This window comes from Scyliorhinus canicula, chromosome 3 (genome assembly GCF_902713615.1).
Source record: "Scyliorhinus canicula chromosome 3, sScyCan1.1, whole genome shotgun sequence".
Lineage (NCBI taxonomy): Eukaryota > Metazoa > Chordata > Chondrichthyes > Carcharhiniformes > Scyliorhinidae > Scyliorhinus > Scyliorhinus canicula.
Genome location: NC_052148.1, coordinates 148,477,839 through 148,503,525, shown reverse-complemented (window position 1 = coordinate 148,503,525; position 25,687 = coordinate 148,477,839). Strand labels below are relative to the sequence as shown.

Genomic DNA, 25,687 nt, shown 5'->3' with positions numbered 1-25,687 from the left:
GGTCTCTGTTTTATGCTGTTTTAAGCTGGTTGTGTGTTGTTTCTAGGGTGGGGGGGGGGGGTGCTGTCATTTTTTCCGGGGGCGGGGTCAGGCAGAGGGAAAGCGCGGGCTTTTCTTCTGTTTCCCGCGCTGAGGGTGGATGGGGGCAGGAGCGGAGCTGAGAAGCGCGGGCATTTTTTCCCGCGCAAGAGCGGGACGGGGAGGAGGAGGGTCTGCTGATGGGTCTGGGGAGGAGGAGTAGCCCCACGTTGGGAGGGGTCGGAGGTGTGGCGGGAGCTGCCGGGGTCACCAGAAGTTAGCTGGCTCACGGGAGTGCTATGGTGGGAGTAGCCTTGGAGGGGTGGGGGGGTACCAGATTGCTGCTGAAATGGCCAGGAAGGAGCTGGAGTCTGCAGGGGGGCCGTGGTGGGAGTTTGCCGCCGTGGGGAACAGGCCGAGCGGGGGGCGCTGGCCTGGCGCAGGCAGGGGACGGGTTATGGCTAGTCGGCAGGGGAGGGGGGCAGGGAGCCCTCTGATCCGGCTGATAACTTGGAATGTGAGGGGGCTGAAAGGGCCGGTCAAACGGACCCGGATGTTTACGCACCTGAAGGAGCTGAAGGCGGACGTGGCTGTGCTCCAGGAGACGCACCTGAAGGTGGTGGACCAGGTTAGACTGAGGAAGGGCTGGGTAGGCCAGGTGTTTCATTCGGGGCTGGATGCAAAAAACCGGGGGGTGGCGATTCTGGTTGGAAAAAGGGTGTTGTTTGAGGCGTCAAACGTGGGGGCTGACAGTGGAGGGAGGTGTGTGATGGTGAGCGGCAAGTTGCAAGGGGAGCGGGTGGTGCTGGTGAATGTCTATGCCCTAAATTGGGACGATGCGGGTTTTATGCGGCGCATGTTGGGCCGCATACCGGATCTAGAGATGGGAGGCTTGATACTGGGCGGGGACTTTAACACAGTGCTGGATTCCCCATTGGATCGATCCATGTCCAGGACGGGCAGGAGGCCCGTGGCGGCTAAGGTGTTGAGGGGGTTTATGGACCAGATGGGAGGGGTGGATCCGTGGTGGTTCGCGAGGCCAAGGGCCAGGGAGTATTCATTTTTTCCCCACGTGCATAAAGCCGGATCGATTTTTTTGTACTCAGTAGGGCGCTGATTTAGAGGGTGGAGGATGCCGAGTATTCGGCCATAGTCATTTTAGACCACGCCCCGCACTGGGTAGACCTTAGGCTGGGGGAAGAGAGGGACAAGTGCCCGCTCTGGTGCCTGGAGGTGGGACTGCTGGCGGATGATAAGGTGGGCGGGCGGGTTCGGGGGTGTATCAAGAGGTACTTAGAGGCCAATGATAGTGCGAAGGGGGGTGGACATTAATGGGGTCTTCAGTAACTTTTATGGGGAATTGTACCGGTCCGAGCCCCCGGTGGAGGCGGGGGGGGGGGGGGGGGGGGGGGGGGGGGGGGAATGGAGCGCTTTTTGGATAGGCTGAGATTTCCAAAGGTGGAGGAGGGACAGGTGGAGGGGCTGGGGGCACCGATTGAGCTGGAGGAGCTGGTCAAAGGGACAGGCAGCATGCAGTCGGGGAAGGCGCCGGGGCCGGATGGGTTTCCGGTCGAATGTTACAAAATGTGTGCAGACCTGCTGGGCCCCCTGTTGGTTAGGACCTTTAACGAGGCAAGGGGGGGGGGGGGGGGGGGCTTTGCCCCCCGACTATGTCACGGGCGCTGATTTCCTTGATCCTTTAACGGGACAAGGACCCCCTGCAGTGTGGATTGTATAGGCCGATCGCGTTGTTAAATGTGGATGCCAAGCTGTTGGCGAAGATCTTGGCCACCAGGATAGAGGACTGTGTGCCGGGGGTCATTCATGAGGACCAGACAGGGTTTGTGAAGGGAAGGCAGCTGAACACCAATATACGTAGGCATCTGAATGTTATCATGATGCCAGCGGTAGAGGGGGAAGCAGAGATAGAGGTAGCATTAGACGCGGAGAAGGCCTTTGATAGGGTTGAGTGGGGGTACTTGTGGGAGGTGCTGGAAAGGTTTGGGTTCGGGGGGGGGGGGGTTGTCAGTTGGGTGAGACTGTTATATGAGGCCCCGATGGCGAGCATAGCCACGAATAGGAGGAGATCGGAGTACTTTTGGTTGTACCGGGGAACGAGACAGGGGTGTCCCCTGTCCCCCTTGCTCTTTGCGTTGGCAATTGAACCCCTGGCCATGGCGCTGAGGGAGTCGAGGAATTGGAGGGGTCTGGTGCGGGGTGGGGAGGAGCACCGAGTGTCATTATACACAGATGACTTGTTGCTATATGTGGCGGACCCAGTGGGGGGAATGCCGGAGGTGATGACGATCCTTAGGGAATTTGGGGGCTTTTCTGGGTACAAGCTCAACCTGGGTAAGAGTGAGCTGTTCGCCGTGCACCCGGGGGATCAAGAGGAGGGGACTGGTAGGCTCCCACGGAAAAGGGCAGGGAAGAGCTTTCGGTACCTGGGAGTCCAGGTGGCTAGGAGCTGGGGGGCCCTTCACAAACGTAACCTCACTAGGCTGGTGGAGCAAATGGAGGAGGAGTTTAAAAGATGGGACATGTTGCCGCTGTCGCTGGTGGGCAGGGTGCAGTCCGTCAAGATGACGGTGCTCCCGAGGTTTTTGTTCCTGTTCCAGTGCCTCCCCATCCTTATCCCGAAGGCCTTTTTTAGGAGGGTCAATAGGAGTATTACGGGATTTATATGGGCGCATGGGACTCAGAGGGTGAGAAGGGTGTTTTTGGAGCGGGGCAGGGATAGGGGGGGGGGGGGCTGGCGTTGCCCAACCTCTGTGGGTACTATTGGGCTGCCAACGCAGCGATGGTGCGTAAGTGGGTAATGGACGGGGCAGGGGCAGCATGGTAGAGGATGGAGATGGCGTCCTGCGTGGACACGAGTCTGGAGAAGCTGGTAACGGTGCCTTTGCCGCTCCCTCCAACGAGGTATACCACGATCCCGGTGGTGGCGGCTAACCTCAAAATTTGGGGGCAATGGAGACAGCATAGGGGGGAGGTGGGGGCGCTCAATGGAGTCCCCGATAAGGGGGAACCACCGGTTTGTTCCAGGGAGCATCGATGGTGGGTTTCTTGGCTGGCATAGGGTAGGTATTAGGCGGTTGAGGGACCTGTGTGTGGATGGGAGGTTTGCGAGCCTGGGTGAGTTAGAGGGGAAGTTTGGGCTCCCCCCGGGGAACATGTTTAGGTACATGCAGGTTAGGGCGTTTGCCAGGCGGCAGGTGGACGGGATCCCTCTGCTGCCCCCACATGGGGTACGGGACAGGGTGCTCTCGGGGGTGTGGGTTGGAGGGGGGAGGATTTCGGACGTGTACCACGTCATGCAGGAGGTGGATGAGGCCTCGGTGGGGGTGCTGAAGGGTAAATGGGAAGAGGAGCTGGGTGAGGAGATTGAGGAGGGGACGTGGGCGGATGCCCTGGAGAGAGTGAATTCCCCCTCTTCCTGTGCGAGGCTTAGCCTCATACAGTTCAAGGTGCTGCATAGGGCCCACATGACTGGGACGAGGATGAGTAGGTTTTTCGGGGGCAAAGACAGGTGTGCTAGGTGCTCGGGGAGCCCAGCGAACCACGCCCATATGTTTTGGTCATGCCCAGCGCTGGGGGAGTTTTGGAAGGGGGTAGCAAGGACGGTGTCGAGGGTGGTGGGATCCAGGGTCAAGCCAGGCTGGGGACTCGCAATTTTTGGGGTTGCAGTGGAGCCGGGAGTGGCCGGTGTTCTGGCCTTTGCGTCCCTAGTAGCCCGGCGGAGGATTTTGCTTCAATGGAAGGATGTGAGGCCCCCAAGCGTGGAGGCCTGGATCTCTGATATGGCAGGGTTCATTAAATTGGAGAAGGTGAAATTTGCCCTGAGGGGATCAGTACAAGGGTTCTTTAGGCGGTGGCAGCCTTTCCTTGACTTCCTGGCAGAACAGTAGGAAAATAGGCCGGCAGCAGCAGCCCGGGGGGGGGGGGGGGGGGGGGGGGGGGAGTTGTTGCGGGGGAAGGGAGAAATGTGTATATGTGTTTATTGAATATGCTGGGTGCTTATCTATTTCTTCTTTTTGTAGTTACTGGGGGGGGGGGGTCTTGGGGGTTATTGTGTTATTTCTTTTTGTTGTTGTTATTACAGTTTTCTTGCTGTTATTTTATGGTTTTGAAAATCTTAATAAAAATTATTTAAAAAAAAAATCTATTGACCACTGCCTAAATTCACTCAAAATCTCTGCTCCCACTGTCTTTTGAGGAATGGAGTTACACAGACTCACGATCTTCAGAGAAAATATTTCTCCCCATCTCTGTCTTAAATGTGCTATCCCCTCATGTTTAAATAGCGACGCCTATTTCTAGATTATCACTCAAGAGGAAACACCTTCTCCACATTCACCAGGTTAAGATTCCTGAGGATCTTAAAGGTGTCAATGAAGTTGCCTCTTACTCTTCTAAACTCCACTGGATACAATCCACTTAATCTTGGTATTAGTCTAGTAAACCTTCTCTAAACTGCTTCCAATGTATTTACATATTTCCTTAAATAAAAAAGACAATATTGTACACAGTATTCCACATGTGGTCTGATCAGTGTCCTGTACAACTGAAGAATAACCTCCTACTTCAATTCAATTCAAGATAAACAATATTCTTCTTTTAGCTTTCCTGATTACCTGATGTGTCTACATGCTGCATTTTGTGATTCTTTTTGCTGCCTCCTTATATCTTCTTCACAACTTACTTTCCTTCCTTCCTATGTTTGTGCATCCCACACTTTGGGCGTGATTTAATGGAAATGAAACAGAGTTCCGTGTCGAGCGTGTTTAGCGCGCACCCCCCCCCCCCCCCCCCCCCCCCCCCCCAACTGCCATTCCGCCTGGTCCCTATTTGTGGAGACCAGTGTTCAACCTTGACAAGGGGATTCGATCCCGCGCGCTGTTAGGTCCAGCGAGCGCATATTCAATTGTGCCTAACTGCACACTTTAATATGCAAATTAAGATCCCACTTCCCAGATCGTAACATCTTGTAAGATCCTTGCGAGGCCTGGCGAGCTGGTAAATCTGCTGAGTCGTTAGATTTTGCCCTTTCATCATGAAAAGTCTGGACCTTTAAGTACTTACCAGAATATGGCAACAAATGCTGTCCTCTTCCATGGAATCCATAGAATCCCTACAATGCAGAATGAGGCTATTTGACCCATCAAGTCTGTACTGACCCTCCAAAAGGGCACTCTTCATAGGCCCAATCCCCCAATCTCGCCCACATCCCACGCATTGATCACCAATCCACCCAGAGGCAGTAACCACCACCTAGAAGAGTGAGGGAGGAGCAGTGGGGCAATTCACAGCGAGAGAGGAGCAGCGGGGCCCTGTACATTTGACCATGAGAGGATAAGATCAAATAGGTTGCCCTTTTTGTTGGTTGCCTCACCACCTGCGACAGGCCCTGTCTGACAGATATGTCCTTCACAAACTCAGCCAACTTGGACAGTATTGGTGCTATGACCCACTCCAGAGTATATTTTGTGGCTTGCCACTCAAGTGGTGTTCAATATGGAGGAAAACTGATTCATCAGCTGAGCGAGGACGGTAGGTGGTAATCAGCAGGCGGTTTCCTTGCCTCTGTTTAGATCTGATGCCATGAGGCTTCCTGGAATCCGCGATTCAATGTAAAAAAGGATTATTTCCATTTGAGCAGAGAAGGCCGAGGAGGAGCCTCATCGAAGTGTAAAATATTATGAGAGATATAGATAGGGTAGATAGGAAGAAACCTTTCCTCATAATAGAGCGGTCAATAACCAGGGGGGGGGGGGCATAGATTTAAGGATTTAGGGGGCAGGTGATTTAGAGGGGATTTGAGGAAAAACATTTTCACCCAGAGGGTGGTGGGAATTTTGGAACTCATTGCCTGAAAGGGGGGTAGAGGTGGAAGCCCTCACATGAAGAAGCATTTAGATGAGCACTTGAAATGCTGCAGCAAACAAGGCTACAGACCAACTGCTGGAAAATGGGATTAGAATAAATAGGTGCTTGATGGCCAGCACAGACACGATGGGCTGAAGGGCCTCTTTCTGTGCTGCAAAACTCTATGACTCTCTGACTACAAGCCCGGTTTCACTTCTTGTATCCCATTTCATAGTCCAGACAGTCCCGCATCTCCTTCTACGCCAGAAAATGTTCTTCATATCTATAGGAAGTTGAATTCAAACCATATGTTGGAGAAGGAAACAATAAAACGGCAGCCAGAGCTTACAATTATGGCAGTACTGCTGAAAATTGCTGGCATATAGGTGGGGGGGGACAGGATCTGGTTAGACTCTGATATCACCCATATGCAAACACGTACTGTTTGGACTCATGATTAACCACCAGCTGTGTGCGCGAGGTATTGACTTGGGATGGGGGGGGTAAATAGGGGAGAGGCATGTTACCCAATAATCTTATCATAGCGTGAACCAGCTGCTTCAGGAGAAGGTGAGATAAATTGTTGGCACTGCATTCAGCCAACCACAACAATATTTTAGCATAAGTCATTGGAATGTCAACATTAATATGTACAATAGCTGTGATAATCACAATCCTACTGGGCTAATGTGTTTAATGGCCTTTAAAATAGCTGCACGGGGAAGAATTTCACAGATTATTAAATTTCAGCTCAATACGGAGGGGAGTGCAAAAGAGCAAGAGTGCCTTCTAGTGTTTGATTATTCAAATTATGTAAAGTGCGTTGGAGAAGAATTGCTTTTCTAAAACAGAGTTGATGCTGTTACAACACTAAGCTAAAGGCCCATAAGTGAATAGAATTTTCCACCTACACAAGTGCATGCTGCCTACAAAGGATGGCGGCAGGATTCTCTGATTGAGAGGCTAATTGCTGACCGGGACTGAAACGGGGTGTTCCACGGTCCCGATGGCAGGGCGGTCCCGGAACAATTCAGGAGATGCTAATGGACCAGAGCTCACATCATGTGGAACGAGTGCAACTCCAACTCACGCTGCTGTCGGATTCGCTGCAGTCAGGATTGGCACTGGAGAGTCTGACAAGCTGGATCTGCATAAAAGCACATCACACCCTCTCATTGCAGCCGAGAAGGTGCCATCCGAGAGAGCGGCCTCTAGATTCACAGATGCAGAGCTGGAGTCATTGCTGGATGCCATGGAGGAGAGGTGGGACATTCTGTTCCTCAGGGGGCAAAGGTGGCTGCCCACCCGCCGATGTCAACCGGGCCTGAGTGCAGGTGGCAGAGGCCGTGAGCACCATGGGTCCCACCTCAAGGACCAGACAGCAATGCCAGAAAAAGCTGCATGGTCTCCTCAGGGCGGCCTAAGTGAGTAACCCCCCACCTCTGTGCCCCTGCCACCACCCCCAACCACAGCCCACACTCCGCAACGCCCCGCAAAGGGCAACCGCACCCCACCCTGCACCACATGCCAACATCCGTACCGCCTGCCATGGCTGGGTGCCCGGCATAACCAGGCCAGTAGCTGTGGACCGCCGGCGCTGCCCACATCAGAGTGTCTCACACTGTGGATTATCTGTCCCCCCAGGAGAAGGCGACCTGCAACCGGCGGATCTGCAATCCCTCTCCATCATAGAGCCACGGTTTTGGACCTGGTCAGTGGGGTGGGAGAGCAGGAAGTTGCAGAGGCAGAAGTCGGATTGGACAACCAAGTGAGACCCCAGTGCGTTGTGACATTCCCATGTCACGTGAGTCGCCACACCATGCCTACCGACGATCTCACCATACGTCTTGTCTTGTGTCTTGCAGGGTCACCATCAGACGATGAGGATGGTGTCCTTTGTCTCCAGGCGCAAACTCGCCACTCACGGGGTGACGATGCGGGACCGTCCAGGGTTCATCACACCCGCAACACTCCACGGATGACAGTGGCTTCTCATCACTGCTGTCACCAACACCCTCCACCATCCCAGAGACACTCACCTCGGTTGGGCATTTCAGTGAAGTAGCTCCTGGGGCACTATCTGGTGCACTCCATACATATGTTGCAGTACATCAGGTGGAGGTGGAGGTAGGAACCCCCCCCCCCCCCGAAGAGTGGACAGTCGGAACGTGGCCTGGTCCCAGGGACTAGCTGCCGTCTAGATGGGTCTAGCACTTCTGGAAAGGGCGGTCCCATCAATGTTGGAGATGCATGCGCAGAGCCAGGACTACATGAGGGGTGTCAGCAACCATCCAGCACCTGCAGGTGCAATTGGAGGGGTCCTACTGCCTGTAGGAGCAGGAGGTGCCAAACATGCGTGCCATCCAGGCCCACACCACATGGGTAACGTCCGTGGTGGAGGCCTTAGGTGAGAAGGTATCGGCCATGGGTCAGGATGGCCAAGGTCTAGGGCACTCTGTGCGGCCAGTAGCTGAGGCACAAGACAGAGCAGCCATGTCACAGGGCCACATGAACGCTGTTGCGGTGCCCCTGAGCATCTCCCAATCACAATGGGCTATGGCTGCGGGCGTAGAGAGCATTGGCCTGGCATTGGCTGACCTAAGCCAGACACACAGGGACTTGGCATAGTCCCAGAGGGACGTGGCACAGTCCCTGTGCTCCATGGACGCGAGCATGGAGACCCTGGTCAAGACGAGAGTGGGCCTCCAGGACCATGAGTGCCAGGTAAAGCAGAGCTGCCAGAGCTTACCCTGGCCGCACCCCCATCCCAAGGAGTATCCTGCAGGCCATCGGGCACCTTCAGGGACGAGAAGGTGATGGGGCCCGTGACACCTGCAGGGAAGGGTGCCGGAACACTGCAGTACCTCCGAATGGGCAGCGGCCAGATCAGAGTGGCACCACACCACCTGTGACACCCAGAAGACAGCCGGGCCCGTCCGGCCCCGGTTGTCCCAAAGGTCGGCCGCCAGAGGGGACCAGGTCACGGGGGAGGGGTACGCAAGGCCACCTCCACTTCTGATGTACTGCCTGCGGGACCACCTAGAAAGAGTGTTAGGGCATGTAAGGTTAGAAAGTTAGTCACCAGTTAAGTTGGCACGGATACAGCACATAGGATAGTGTTAGGGGCTAGAGCACAGTTGATGTACATAGCACTGTCACCAATAAAGGCATGTTCCCCGACATTCCAAACTGCCTCGGCCCTCTGTCCACAGGATGTGAGGGATCGTTCATAAGATATAGGAGCTGAATTAGGCTTTCTGGCCCATGAATATCGCCTATTGTCACAAGTAGGCTTCAAATGAAGTTACTGTGAAAAGTCCCTAGTCGCCACATTCCGGCGCCTGTTCGGGGAGGCTGTTACGGGAAGTCTGCTCCACCATTCGATAATGGCTGATCTCATCCTGGCCTTAACTCTATAGTCCTGCCCGTAACCTTGCAACCCATTACCAATTCAAAATCTGTCTAACTCCGCAAATTTACTCACTGTCCCTGCATCCACCACACTCTGGGGTAGCGAATTCCACAGATTCACAACCCTTTGGGAGAAGTAGTTTCTCCTCAAATCTGTTTTAAATTTGCTACCTCTTATCCTATGACTATGACCCCTCATTCTAGAATGCCCCACAAGGGGAAACATCCGCTCCATGTCGACTTTATCCATACCTTTTATGATCTTGTATATCTCAATTTTATCTCCCCTCATTTTTTTAAACTCTCTTCATACAACAAACCCCATGGGCGGGATTTTTGGGGGGGGGGGCAGCGCAAATCCCGTCCTGCCGCCTCCTGCCATATTCTCCGACGACATTTTTTGGGCGGCGGCGGGATTGACGCCACACTGGGGACGGGGGCCGTTGGCAGCGGCTCCCCCCCCCCGGCAATTCTCCAGGCCCCGATGGGCCGAGCAGCCGCCCATTTTTGGCCAGTTCCACCAGGGTGAATCACTCCATTCGCGCACTGGCGGGACCTGGCAGGTGTGTGTGCGTGGGCGGTCCTCAGGGGGGCGCGGAGGGATCCGACCCCGGGGAGGGACCCCCACGGTGGCCTGACCCACGATCGGGGCCCACCGATTTGCCGGCGGGCTTTATCCGTGGGGGCACCTCTTCCTTCCGCGCGGGCCCCTGTAGGGCTCCGCCATATTGCCCGGGGGCTGGTGTGGAGAAGAGAACCCCTCCCACGCGGCCGCTGGCCGCTCCGCACATGCGCAAACTCACGTCATCCCTTCGGTAGCGGTTGGAGCGGCGCCAACCCCTCCAGCGTCAACCTAGCCCCCTAGAAAGGTGAGAATTTCTCACCTTGTGGGGCCGTTGACGCTGGAGTTGTTGGCGCCGATTTCCCCACCGGCGTGGGGACTTAGTTCCCAGATGGGAGGATCCCGGCCCATATTTCTGGAATCAACCTTTTGAACCTCCTCTGAACTGCCTCCTTTGTCACTACATCTTTCCTTAAATAAGGGGATCAAAACTGTTCACAATACTCCAGGTGTGGTCTCACCAATGCCTCGTACAGTGGCAACAACACTTCCTTACCTTTATACTCAATTCTTTTTGCTGCAAATACCAACATTTCATTGCTTTCTTTATTATCTGCTGCACCTGCATGCTGGTTTTCTGTTACTCATGAACGAGGACACCCGGATCCCTCTGCATCGGACCACCTTCAAAGTCTCTCCCCATTTAGATAATAAGTTGCCGCCATTTTCCCGACCAAAATGCATGACCTCACACTTATCCACGATAAACTCCATCTGCCATATTTTGGGCCACTCTCCTAACCTATCCATATGCAAGGCTCCTAGTTTCCACATTGCAACTTACTGTTCCACCTGTTATTGTGGCGTCTCCAAATTTGGCGATAGAACCTTCGATCCCTATATTCAAGTCATTAATATAGATTGAAAATAGTTGAGGCTCAAGGACCAAACCTACTAGTTATATCTTGCCATCCAGAAAAAGACCATTTCTCCCACCTCTCTGTCTTCTGTCCATCAGCCAGTCTTCTATCCAAGCTCATAAATTACCCCTAACCCCATGTGATCTCACTTTGTAATTAACGTTCTGTGAGGCACCTTATCAAACCCCTTCCGGAACTCCAGATATACTACGTCTACAGGATCCCCATTATCCACTCTGTTTGTTTGACCTTAGAAGAGCTCTTGCAAATTAGTCAAACATGATTTGCCCTTCATAAAACTATGCTGACTCTGATGGATATCGCTTAGACTTTCTCAATGTCCTAGCGTAGGATGGGATGGGATGGGATGGGATGGATGCAGAGGGTGTACCGGTTGGGTGTGAGTGTGGTTTGGGCAGTGCGGTGTGGTAGGCTGGTGATGTGGGGTGCAGGTGTTGGATGATGGCACTGGCCAGCATTTCCAGGGCAGTTAGTGGTGCTCTCCTTTGTGGCAGCAGGAACCTGGGCCAGCAAAGCAAGGACACCGTGTGGCAGGGCCTACCGGTGTGTGACCCATCACCGCTCATCAACATAGCCACCCCACCACTCCGGACCTCAGTCCCCGCCCCCTCTAGAAGGACTATGAGTCCATGTGATGGAATGGCTAGCACGCATGCAGGGATCACCCGGGCGGACAGTTGAATGTGACACCAGGGCGGGAGTCAGACGTTGCAGAGCACAAGAGCTCATCACGGAGCAGGTCATCATCATCCTCTGCCCCATGGACCAGACCCGCTGATATTGCTGACTCAGGGCGAACACCCTGTGGTCCAGCTTGGAGCGGGGGGGGGGGGGGGGGGGGGGGGGGGGGGGGAGCTCGGAGAGGTGGTGGGGGTGCAGGGAGGGGAGGGAGGTCTGAACAGAGCGGGGTATGTAGGGGTGGGATGGGACTGTTGGTGGCCAGGCCCCCTGGTCGGCAAACCGGGAGGCAATTTGATTGTCCTGTGTGCGACGGCCCTGGCCCACATGTCGTACAGCCTCCTGTGCCTGCCAGGGTCCCATATCCTGTACATCGTGGCCCTCCTCCACATCGTCCTTGTCGGGCAAGACAGTCCTCCACCTCCGCCTCCAGCATGTCACCCCTCTGCTGCGCGATGTTGTGGAGGACACAGCAGGCCACCATGATACGGGAGACCCTCCCAGGGCTGTACTGGAGGCCCTTCCAGAGCAGTACAGGCACCTGAACCATGCCTTCAGCACGCTGATGCACCACTCGATGACGACCCTGGCCGCTGCATGGGCGTCGTTATAGGGGTCCTTGTGTTGGATTGAAGCCGCTGGATAGGTGTCCTCAGCCATGACTGCAGCAGATAATCCTTGTCGCCCAGCAGTCGCCCCTCACCCAGGGGAGCACCTCAAAGGTGTCAGGCACCATTGAATGTGCCAGGACAAAGGCGCCATACTTACTGCCCGGATACCAGGTGCAGATGTTCACAATATGCAGCCGGTGGTAATGCACCAGCTGCACATTTGAGTGACTGGAATCACTTCCGATTGACGACGGGTATCCCCTCATGTGCCGGTGCCCGTGGGGGTTATGTGCCGTGTAAATCAACCCACGGACCCGGGACGTGCCAGCGATGGTGGCAAATCCCATTGCCCGGCAACCTGGTGGGCTCGGTCGACACCGAAGGTAATGTATTGTGCTGCCTGGGCATACAGGGCATCCGTTATAGGGCATCTGTTACAGCGCGGATGCCACTGTGAAGGGAGGTCTAGGAGATCCCAGACAGGTCACTGCTTGGCGCCTGGAAGGATTCTGTGGTAAAATGTTCAGGCGACTGTCATCTTGACTGCCACCATGAGCAGGTGTCCTCCTTCATACCATCACGGTTCCAGCTGCACCATGATCCGGCACAGATGATGCACTGTCTCTCTGCTCAGCCGTAGTAGTTGGCGACACGCTCGGATCGACAGCCACCGCCGGTATACATGAGCCTCATGCAATGCCTCCTTCTCACCTTCACCTCGGCCTTTTGGCCGGCCTGCTTTCCATCCTCAACCAGCTGGCTCCTGCTCCTCTGGGGCACGTCCCTGTTTTGCAGAATCCTTCCCAAGCAGCCCCTGGTCTTGCAGCCTCAGTGCATCCACCCCGGCTGTAGCGGCCAGGCAGATGCAAACCACACCTGGCAGTGCACTGAAATCAATTTTCTGCAGAGGTGAGGACCCCCATGCCAACCAAGTCCAACGGGATATGCACTGCAGCCCCGCCCCCGGGTGTCCCCTTCCCCCTCCCGATCTTAGCCCCTGCCCCCGACGCTCTTCCCTCCGTACCACGCCCCTCGCCCGGTCAATGCCCGTCACTGGGGGCCTCCTGCCCCACCACATACCCATGCCAGCATTTCGCTCTGTTCCGCACCCTCCTGTGGAGTCTAACGTGGGTGCCATCTTTGGATGGGCTGGATGATATCCCGGCAGCAGGGTGCCATCTGGTTGTGGAGGGCAGCGGCGTACGTCACCAACCGGAGCCACGCTTGGTAGCATGTGTGTGGGCAGGGACTGCGGAGGGGGCTGCACAAAGGGGGTGAGTACCTGTTGGGAACCTTGCTGTTGTGTGCCATGGATCCTGTGTGCGACACACGGGTTGCACCTACCTGTCCGGGGGCAGGATGAATGGGGGAAGGGGCGCAGAGGGCAGGCGGGGCTTGGTGATGGCCGGTGTTCTTGCGGGGTGGGCTATCTGATGGTGCCACTAGTGGGGCATCCACCCTGGGGGAGAGGGCGTGGCGGTGTGCCAGGGAGGGTGGCAGGCCAGTGTGTATCTGTCCACTCTTTCGGTGCACTCTGCACCCTTCTCCCCCTGCAGTGGGACAGCACCTCGGATGGGTGTTGGCACTGCGGGGGTGCCAACACCTGGTTGGCCATTGGCTGTGCCAGACCACATAGGTCCCGTTACTGGGTTGGCTGGGTCTGAGGGGTGGCCTGGCCTGGTGGTTTGGGGGGGGATGGGAAAATCCCCCAAACTACCGGTGGCTCTGCACATTTACGGGTCACCATGGGCGACGAGTGGAGTAGGCCACGGCAATGGCAGCCCATGCCCGGCAACCCCTGTCCCGGGGGGGGGTGTCAGCCCGGGCCCTCGGCCCATCTTCTGGTCGCCCCCTGCTACTTAGTCCACGGCCCTGGCAGACGTCCCTCAGCCAGCGGCACAACTGTTAGCCCACAGTTGTGCCTTTGGAAGCATTTCTCACCTCCTCTCTCCCTCAGAGTCACGGCACCGGTTCCCGTTTTAATTCCAGAAGTGAACCACGCCCGCGCCACTTCTGCCTGGCGGAGACGGAGCATTACGGGAGGCCGGAGACTACCTTGTCGAGCCCGTTAATCATAGGCTAATGGCCGTTACTGTGCAATAGGCATGCCAATACCGAGCAGGCAATGGAACGCATTCATGCCACTATTGAGGCGCCGGGGTATGGCGTTCTGTTGGGCTCCCAGCGTCAGCCTCAATTTTCGGCTGACGATCGATTCTGCGCCCGATCACGATTCCACCATCGCCAGACAACGAATCCCTCGCCCGGTATGTTAAGCACAATCAATGGTGTTCCTCATCAAAAAGAGCCAAAGTATTTATGAAAAACCTTTTGCTAAACAAATTCTCCAAACATCAGAGTTATATAGTGAACATAAAAACACTTATTCTGATTATTCTTCCCCTCAAAGAAATAAAATAGTTGCTAGTTTCTGGATTGGTCTGCAAGCAGTTCAGTCATACTGACCAGACAGGTTCTACATCTTTTGTATTCAGTCAATGCCACTGGTTTCCTGCAGCAATATGGTCCTAAAAGGACTACCAAGGCAAATATTTCTCAATCTTACTCGCATAAACTAACAGAACAGCATTTCTAATCCCATTATGCCTTTAGATCAACTGGCAATTTCAGAAAAATTGCACATTCACAATTTCAGCATACAGAACATGACAGGCTAACTTTAAAAATATCAAGATCAGGGGCAGCACGGTGGCCTAGTGGTTAGCACAACCGCCTCACGGCGCTGAGGTCCCAGGTTCGATCCCGGCTCTCGGTCACTGTCCATGTGGAGTTTGCACATTCTCCCTATGTCTGCGTGGGTTTCGCCCCCACAACCCAAAAATGTGCAGAGTAGGTGGATTGGCCACGCTAAATTGCCCCTTAATGGGAAAAAATAATTGGGTAATCTAAATTTAAAAAAAATATATATATATCAAGATCAGGGAAAATATATCTAATTCTAAAAGAAATTAAGCTCCCATATTTGACAAAGAAATACATAATTTATTTTATACATGCACTTAACCACAATTTTATCTCCCTTAAAGCTTTTCTTTATGCATAATATAATATTGTGTTCAATTAGTTTGGTGGAATGATGGCATGTATGAAGATATAGGTAATAGGGCAATTGTTGGTATTACTGAAAGTGGAAAAGTTGTAAGTGAAAACATAAAATTTTATGAAGATTCATGTTAAGTCGTCTGAAGTTTCAATTATACAATTGGTTAGATTTTACATCAGCCTTTTATTGTATAACTGTGGCTGTATTTTGAACTATTACCTAGTAAAAACATTCTAATCATGTCGGCCGGGATTCTAATAATCTTTATTATTGCCACAAGTAAGCTTACATTAACATTGCAATGAAGTTACTGTAACAATCCCCTAGTTGCCACACTCTGGTGCCTGTTCGGGTACACCAAGGGAGGATTCAGAATATCCAATTCACCTAACAGTACATTTTTCGGGACTTGTGGGAGGAAACCGGAGCACCCAGAGGAAACCCACACAGATACGGGGAGAACGTGCAGACTCCGCACAGACAGGTACGCAAGCCGGGAATCGAACCTGGGACTCTGGCGCTGTGAAACAATAGTGCGGCTAGCAAGGATGGAGAATTTGGCACTCAACCAAATCTCCCATTCACTGTTACGGAACTGGAGAATCCCGCTGCCGTGAACGGACGGAGAATCCCACCAGAAATTGTATGTTCCCACTTTTCTAGAAAATATCTAATAATTAAGAGATTGTAGAATTTCTCCAAGATATCACTGTAACTTACCTGTGGAGTCCCAGTAGTGCTTAACAGCATAAATAATTAACGTTGACAGGAGTACTGAGCCTGCAGTATATAACTGAAAACAAACACAAAAATGATTTAATGGCTAATTTCCAATTGCTTCAATGGGTACAACTGTTTCACAAGACACAAACTGATGGGTGGACATTCTGGATGGTAAAAGTATGTACATATTCTAGGCTCAGTGACAAATACCTGGAATTTTTATGTGGAAACTCTTTTAAATCTGTAGCTCAACATATTATTGGCCGATGTTGACCTGATTAGGTCTTGAACACAGTGACCATTCTTGGTCTCCAGCTCTCAGAAGCTGAGCTAATGAAGCATATTTATCATTTTACACGAAGCACGGAAGGTTTAATCTTCTGAACGCCATTGAGATTCCAGGGAATTGACAGACGCCATGCATGTGAAAACCTATTTGGCAAGTATTTTTGTCTGCTAACACTTGTTACTTTTTTATACATGATACTGATGTGTATCGTCATGATGGTAATGTCACATTCTGGACGGCTGGTTTGTGATGCAGAGCGATGCTAGCAGTACGGGTTCAATTCCCATACCTGCTGAGATTATCCATTGGCATAACCCTCAAGTATCTTATGGTGTGGGAATGTTGTGACACACTGTTGAATTCCAGCCACGTAGGCCCTGGAGACCCAACATAAGTGAATTAAACAATAATTTGTTTATATTTTCTGAGATCTTTGACCCTCGACTACTCCAATAACTTACAGGCACCAGATTTGTAAGTAAAACTTAATAACTGTTTATTTATAACATGAAAAGAGATAAACAGCTGCACCGTGTGTCTATCCTGTGTGTGTCTGGGTGGTGGGTGGGATGGGGTTTGGGAATAGTTAGATTAGCAGACTATTGTTTAATTCTTACCATTAATATTCATCTTCTTCCTTGTTATTTATTATCAGTTTTTTAATGTTTTACTTATAAATCTGGTGCCTGTGCCTCATTGGAGCAGCCACGGGTTAAATATCTCAGTAAAGTACACACATTATTGGTTAATTCACTTGCGTTGGGATACTGGGATCCGTGGGGCTGGAATGTGACTGCACACTCGCCCAGGGTGGTGTAACACTAAACACACCGTGAATACGACTTCAGGGTTGGGCCGCTATCCCATGCCACGCATGGAGGATCTTTTACGCAAAGTATGTTCATTCATTAAACTCGATATGAGCCACGCGTATTGACAGTTGGATGCATGCTCGTGAAAATATGTTCCAGTAAGTATGCACAGAGGACTTTACAAATACACCCGGTTGCCTATGGGGGTATCCTCTGCCTGTGCTATACTTCAATGAGTAATGGAGAATATCCCGAGAGAGTTATTTATTCCTGAGATGGCCGTCTATTTAGATGATGTGTTGGTCATGGGAGCGACCGAACAACAGTGCCTGGAGAACTTTGAGGCAGTACTGAAGCATTTCTCGGAGTCTGATGTCCGCTTACAGCAGGTGAAACGTGTCTTCAATGCGAGGGAGATAGTCTACCTCGGTTACAGGGTGGACTGTGAAGGCTTACATCCGGTCACAGACAAGGTTCACAGACAAGGTGCATACCATCCAGCAGACCCCTAATCCGACGGATGCTTCAGAGCTTCATTCATTTTTAGAATTTGGTAACTATTATGGCAAGTTCCTTTTGAACCAAGCGACCACGTTGGCACCATTATACCTGCCCTTGAAGAAGAATCAAGAGTGGGCGTGAAGGAAAAATGGCTTTTCTTCTGGTCGAGAGACAGTTATCATCTTCTGGATTACTGAGCCACTATGATTCCGCCAAACCCTCACTCGTATCATGGGACACATTGCCTTACGGTATTGGGCTGTCCAGTCACATCGGATGGAGAGTGGCAGAAAACGGCCGATTGCTTTCGCCTCTCGGACGCTGGCTGTGACAGAACTAAAATATGCACAGATCGCAAAGGAGGGTCTGGCCATGGTCTACACAGCGAAAAAACTTCACCCATGGCTACCGTTTTACTATTATTATTGACCATACGTTTTTATTCAGTCTTTTTAAGGAGGACAAGGTGATCCCGTCCATTGCCTCCGCAAGGATTCAACTCTGGGCCCTTCTGTTGGCCGCTTACAAATATTCTTTAGAGTATCGGCCAGGGACCCAGACAGCGAATGCCGATGAACTGAGCAGTTTGCCTTTGCCAACTAGTCCCACATCACCCCCCCCCCCTCACCTCGAGGGCGGACAAAGTGGTCGCCACTCTAAACTTCATGGATTCTTTGTCTGTTACGGCGTCTCGGATACATGAATGGACTCAGACAGATTCGGTTTTCACAAACGCTTGGCACATTGCTGACCTCCATATAACACATCGATAGCTACCAGGCGAGTTAGGGGCGTTTTCGTTCAAACTGTCCGTATTTACGAAGGAGGTTTACTGCTATGGGTCAGGAGTTGATATTGAAGAACCTCCACAATGGACATCCAGCGGTATCTGAAACAAAGATGCTGGTATGGAACCACGTCTGGTGGCCGGGCCTGGATGCGGACATTAAGAAGATGACACAGCAATGCTCCGTCTGTCATGAGCATCACAAGGTCCCACGGGCTGTGCCCCTTCACCCTTGGGTGTTGGCCAGGATGACAGTGGGCACGATTACATGCTGACTTTGCCAGCCCATTTCAGGGTTCAATGTTCCTCCTCTTAATTGATCCCCATTCAAAAAAGGTCCACAAGATGGTAGCAACCACCTCTTGGGCAACCATCGAGAAGGTGTGATTGTCGTTTGGCACGCATGGCATCCCTGAAGTGCGCATTACAGACAATCTTTCATGAGGGAGAAATTCTTGGGGTTTTTGAAGGTGAATGGAGTACAGCACATCCAAACCGCCCCGTACCACCCGGCTTCTAATGGTTTAGCTGAGCGGATGATACAGACATGCAAAAGAGGTCTCAGGAGGCAATCTTCAGGTTTAATGGACACTAGGCTGGCTTGCTTATTATTTTGTTACAGGACCACTCTTCAAGCTGTGACTGGGGTGGCCCTGGCTGAAATGTAGATGGAGCATAGGCTTCGAACCCACCTTAATATGATTTTCCCGGACATTGGTGAGAAAGCGCGCCACAACCAGGAGTTGCAAGGGCGTTGCCCTGTTAGGCATCAACCACTTTGATGTTTTGTACAAAGTCATTCGGTCTATATTCAAAACTTTGCAGACGGCGCCCAGTGGATCTCAGGAACTATCCACCGCCTTTCTGGGCCAGTTTCCTATCAAGTACAAGGCCAGATTATGCGAAAGTACCTTGATCATATTCGGTCCAGATGACCAATTCTTCGTCAGCTTCCTCGTGAACGCAACATCTTCAGCCAGCTGCTTCCGATGCCAAATCCCCGAACGGGACCCCAAGATAACTGAGGTCGTGAACACCAATTCAGAAATGGAAACTCAAGCATCAGAAATCTCCGATAGGGAGTCAATAGCTCAGACGCCACCAGCGGAGCAACAACTGCGATGTTCACACTGGATGCAGCCTCACCTTCAAGATTCATGCCGCCCAATCCAGCACCTCGGGTCCGTGACATTCAACTAGGCACAAAGAGAATCTGGTGCCCTCCTTCCCCACAGACGTCAGAGGATTCTTCGGACTTTGTACGAGAGGGATGTTGTAACCCGCAAGCATCTCACAGAGTGGGAATAATTAACTTCCCTGTGAACCTTGCTTATAAGAGCTATCCCGTTAAGGGGCGGGGACCTCTAAACAATGTATGGCTCTACGGTATATAAAGCAGGCAAGTTAGGCACCATCAAGGCAGACCAAGTTGAGATCTACCATGTGATGTACACAATAGTTTATGTAAAAAAACAACGTTTCTTTGAGCTACTCGGTATGGACCCCTTCATGGCCGTATAAAATCCATGAAGGCCCTGCCTTCTCAATCTTGTCCCTCACCTGAGGGGTGGTGATCCTCAGATTGAATCACCACCTGTCAGCTCTCTCTCAATCAGGGAGAGAAGCCTCTGGTCCTCTGGGATTATGGCGACTTTCATTTAATTTTCATTCAATGTCATATGGCTTTTTACATCCATAAGCAAAAAAGTTTCCCAAATACTTTCATGAATATGGTGGCTATTAAAATTCAAAATAATTGGAGAAAAGGGCGGCACGGTGGCATAGTGGTTAGCATTTATGCCTCACAGTGCCAGGGTTAAATACCAACCTTGAGCGACTGTGTGGAGTTTGCACTTTTGCCAAGTGTGTGTGGGTTTCCTCCGGGTGCTCCAGTTTCCTGCCACAGTCCAAAGATGTGCAGGTTAGGTGTATTGGCCATGCTAAATTGCCCTTGGTGCCCAAAGATGAGCAGGTTAGGTGTATTGGCCATGCTAAATTGCCCCTTGGTGCCCAAAGATGAGCAGGTTAGGTGTATTGGCCATGCTAAATTGCCCCTTGGTGCCCAAAGATGAGCAGGTTAGGTGTATTGGCCATGCTAAATTGCCCCTTGGTGCCCAAAGATGAGCAGGTTAGGTGTATTGGCCATGCTAAATTGCCCCTTGGTGTCCAAAGATATGCAGGTTAGGTGTATTGGCCATGCTAAATTGCCCCTTGGTGCCCAAAGATGTGCAGGTTAGGTGTATTGGCCATGCTAAATTGCCCCTTGGTGCCCAAAGATGAGCAGGTTAGGTGGGATTACTGGTTTGCAGGGATTGGGCGGGAGAATGGGCCTAGGTAGGATGCTCTTTCAGAGAGTTGGTGCAGACCAGATGGGCTGAATGTCCTCCTTCTGCACTGTATGGATTCTCTGAAACACGGTTAGGAGAACATTTTAAAGTGATTTTTTAACTGTTGAAAAACCTGCTCTTAAAATGTGTACTGAGAGCAACATAAAGTGTAATCTCAAAGAATAAAATAGTGTTTGATGGAATACGTACCAAAGCAGCAGAGCCGATATTAATCCATATTGTTTTCAGGTGAACATGAAGCAAAGCTATAGAACATGGGATGAAACCCTCTTGCATATCAACAAGTATACACCTAGAAAAAAGGTAAAAATGAAAACATGTGTTAATACACTACCAAAACTGCACAACTGGATTTGAATTACTGCATTGTTCCGGTGCAACTATTCACATTATTGAAATATCGAACAAGCCTAGATTCCAGTCATTCATCCCAGAGGGATTTATAGAAAACCACCAATAATATCTGTTGGGTTACAGCTGCACATACTTGTTCCAAATGCAGCTAATGACAATGTGTATTAAAAAAAAGAAATCTAAAACAGAAGTCTAATTTGCTTCAACAAAGTACATATAACAACTTTATTCAATAAGTACAGAAAATGCTGTGTGAGCCTCATTTTATTAATGATGGGCCAGGACAAGAGCTGGTGAAGGAGTACAGTGAGAAGTCTCACGACACCACGTTAAAGTCCAACAGGTTTATTTGAAATCACAAGCTTTCAGAGTGAGGCTCCATCAGCAGAAGTCCACTTGAAAATGAAATAAAAATCGCTTATTGTCACGAGTAGGCTTCAATGAAGTTACTGTGAAAATCCCCTAGTCGCCACATTCCGGCGTCTGTCCGGGGAGGCTGGTACTGGAAATGAACCGTGCTGCTGGCCTGCTTGGTCTGCTTTAAAAGCCAGCGATTTAGCTGAGTGAGCTAAACCAGCCCCTAATCTTACTGTGCCCACCCCAGTCCAGCGCCAGCATCTCCACATCCTGGTGAAGGAGAGCAAGGATTCATCAACGGTGACGTTAAAACCTCTGGGAAGATGTGCACCCTTCATTCAAGATGACGACTGACCTCCCTGGATCACATGACCGACCAACCCAGACCCAACGACCAACCAGCCTGAAACTGATGACTGAACACTCAGACCTGGCAACCAAACACCCCGGATCTGAAGGCCAACCATCCTGGACCGAGCTACCAGGGGAAACGGTTACATGTTATAAGCTGTGTTTTCAATGGAAGTGTTAGCCTAGCCAGTTCAGAGTGACCTCCACACAATACCGTTCATCCTGGTACAGGGCAGCTCAGTCAAAATGTTGATGGATTGAATACTCCCTGTCATTGATGGCATCCTGATAAGATGCTCAAACCCTGTACTAGGCCTAACCACAAACTGGTGCAGCAGAGGCACCTGTGTTCAGCATTTTCACCCTCTATCTCCTCTTCCATTTCCTGCTCCTCTTCTTCCTCTGCAGGGCCATGTTATGGCCATATGGGTGCAACTGATGATGTCCTGGGGGAATCCAGTGAGGGTGACAAAACCCCCTGCCCTTTGTGCCTCCAAGACAGTGTCTATCTGGAATTGAATATATTGCCCAACTATGGCAAAGGGGGCAGTGATCCGAGGTGCAGCCATTTGTGAGATGCCACCAAGCCCTCAGCTGAGAAGACGAAAAAGCAAAAAGGTTTAAAGCTACATTGATTTTGATAGCTACAGGCAGGGCATGTTGACCAATGCTTCTGCGGCAAAGGCACAAACATTTTTGACCATCTCCCTGGAGAGTCGCAGTTTCCTGTGACGCTATTTCTTGCTTATTTCTGGTAGCCGCATCATTGGAGATCAGATGATCAGAAACAGGTCCTGTTGAATACAGTTGAATGGAGAGGCTCCGAATTAAAGACCGAGCTGCAAGGAGACTTGAAGCAAAGCAGTTGAGAGAGGTCATGAAGGTTCCAGGAGGCAGCCAAAAGTTGTTGACTCATTGCTGCCGACCATAGGGGCAATGGTACACTTTTGGAGCAGTGCTGTTCTGCTTGGCTTAGCTGAAGATCTAAAATGTGCTTGGAAGGTGAAGCTTGTGTGTGCGCGGGGATCTAGGGGACAGGAAACTGTGGAGGCAAAACTGAAACTCCGGAGGTGGATCCTTGTTGAAGGCAACCGATGGGAGTGAAGTTTGGATGGAATTCCAGGTCGAGTTTTTAGAATATGGAGATTGGAAACCCTTGTGAGAAAGACAGAGTTTTAGTGAGGCTGACTGGCTCACGGTGTGACAAGCATCTGGGTAGGTAGTTGCAAAATCCATAGAATCTACTTTGGAGTGTGGTGTGTCTGTCCATGGTTCACCCGTTGGTTCACAAGAACAGAAAACTTACCCTGAATATTACAGTACAAGATAGATATGGTCAATTGTTTCACCTTTCCTAATTTGTAAATTTCTGAGAAGATGAAGTTGGGGCAAAGGAACAGTAAACATTCAAATCATAATCTTGTCTTTGTACAGGGGGATCTTTCGAACCTTTTCATCTAGTGTAATATTGTTAATTTATTTTCCTGTTTAATAACTGTTTTATTCTTTATGTTAAAAGTTCATCAGCAGACTGTTGTGAATTTGTTCAGTAACTTCTCTCCATAGTAGCAAAATAAAAATGTTAGGATCTTTCGAGCCTCGTTTCATTCTGGGATCTGACTTGTCCCATGAGGACCGTAATATAATAAATGCTGGCTCGCCGTGCTAATATCCCATGAATTACTAAAAATCGGATGCAAAATATTTTCAGTTGAGATTTCTTGAGCTCATGGTATTTATTTATGTAAATATCACAATTATTTGCTGGATCGGATTGATAATGTTGCAATTACCCATGAAGACGAAGATGAAAATGAAATCGCTGCACAGTTTTTCAGATTACTATTTACACTACTGAAGGTAACATAACACTAAACAGTTTGATTAATAATCAAATTAGAAATCAGGATGGATTGCAGTTTTGCTTTACCTCTCGTATAGCTCCAGCAGGACTGGGAAATTGTTGAAATTCTTTGCTGTGCTCACGTTTAGAAGGTCTAAAATTCTTTCCGGTATGTGGACACCCTCCTCTATCAGTGAGGCCAAGTTGTAAAATGCCTGTTGAAAGGCAAATGAGAATCATAATGCATAAATAACACATTAAGCCAGAGAGATTGCTGGATTGTGATAAACTGGTCCAACAACTTGAACAACACCAATACTCACTTGAGAATCATTCAATAAAGCAGCAGAGGTGTACATCTCAATTGATTGTGTGATATCTCTTTTATGGTTCTTGTGACCATAATAGTAGTAATCTCCCATTTTTATTAAAACTAAAAATTACACAGAATTAAAAAATGGGTTAGTGCATGGCTACTTACCAGAAGTGTGATTTCTGGTCAGATCTGCACAGTATACTTACCAAAAGGATGCGTAGTCAGCTGAAAAGCTGATAAATTATAATATCTCCAGGCATAGTCAACACTGTTGTTTGTGAGCTCCTGGTCAAAAGAAGTATGAGGGTAAGTTTTTAATGGCTGCTCATATTTTCTTTCTTTTTTAAAATCTTTTTGTTGGCATTTTCAAAATTTATAAACAGTTATGTAGGTTGTTGGCCATGTTTATTTACTGTATTATACAGAAAGGTTTCTCTTGTCCTTCCCTTAACTGCCCCTATTTCCATTCTGTCGCCCTGTGGCTTGGCGTGTGGTCCCTCCTGCACCGTCCCCCCAGCCCGCCCCTCTCTGCCTCCCTTCCCCCCCACCTTGTGACCCCCCTGGTCAGTTTTTTTTTGGGAGGGGTTCCCCCTCCTTTCTCTCTTCTTCCCCCACCCTTTCTTTTCTTCCCCATCAACTTCGGCTGTGTTTCCCCTGTGATTGTGGGGGGGTTGCCCTCTCCTTCCCACTTTGTCCCCTTTCCTGTCTCTCCCAGCCTTTTCTCCCAAACCAAATCCCCCTCCACAGCCCATTTCCTCACCATTGCATTGTTCGCCGCCCAATAATAATTTATCAGATTTGGCAACGCCGGCAGCCCCTCACCACTCTCTAGGAACACCCGCCTCATCCACGGGCTCCCTCACCTCCACCAAACTGGGAAATTATCCCGCTAACCTTCCTGAGAAAGGATGTGGGGACAAAGGAAGGGAGGTTCTGGACCATGAACAGGAACTTCGGCAGCATCACCATTTTCACTGCCTGGACCCGCCCAGCCAGTGACAGCAGCAACACATCCCAGCTCTTGAAATCTGCCTTAATTCCCTCTACCAATCGTGCCAAGTTCACTTTGTGTAGCTGGGCCCAGCTCTGCGCAACCTGGCTTCCTAAATACCTAAAACTTGAACCCACCGCCCTGAACGGCAACGCCCCTAACCGATCCGGAATACATCGCTCTTTCCCATGTTCAATTTGTACCCCAAAACCCGCCAAATTCCCTCAAAATCTTCATAATCCCTTCAATGCTGTCCACCGGTCCTAGATCACCGCATGTAGCAAAACTCTCTGCTTGGCAGCCCCACTCAATCCCTTCCCAACGCCTCAACACCCAAAATGTCATTGACAACAGTTCTATCACCAAGGCGAAAAGCAACAGGGAGAGCAATGTAATCCAAGGTACCCCAAAGTCATCCGGTTCATCCTGATACTCGCCACCGTTGATACGGCCCGTATCGCCGCCCTGTATAACAGCGGAACCCAATCCACCAACCACTGCCCAAACCAGAACTGCCCCAGCACCTCCCAACAAATAAGCCCACTCCACCCAATCAAAGGCCTTCTCCGCGCCCATTGCCACCACTACTTCTACCTCATGCCCCTCCGAGGGCATCATAATTTTTATTAAGCAGCCGACGCACATTCGCCAGCAACTGCCTTCCCTTCACAATTCCCGTCTGATCTTCCACTATCACCCCCAGCACACTGTCCTCAATTCGCTATGCGAGCACCGTCGCCAACAACTTTGCATCAACATTCAGCAGCAATGTCAAGCGGTACAACCCACTCTGCTCCCAGTTCCTATCGTTCTTTAAGGTCAGGGAGATGGATGCCTGCGACAATGTGAGGGGGAGCTCCTCCCT

General features: G+C 50.7%; 1 protein-coding gene across 1 annotated transcript in view; it reads right to left on the bottom strand.

The window, feature by feature from the left end:
• LOC119963007 (protein sel-1 homolog 3-like) overlaps positions 1-25,687 on the bottom strand; it is a 129,954-nt gene that overhangs the window by 6,238 nt on the left and 98,029 nt on the right. The window contains 5 exon segments of the mRNA XM_038791459.1: positions 15,871-15,943; positions 20,800-20,902; positions 23,603-23,730; positions 23,839-23,948; positions 24,038-24,116. Coding sequence (XP_038647387.1) covers positions 15,871-15,943; positions 20,800-20,902; positions 23,603-23,730; positions 23,839-23,948; positions 24,038-24,116 — 493 coding nt within the window.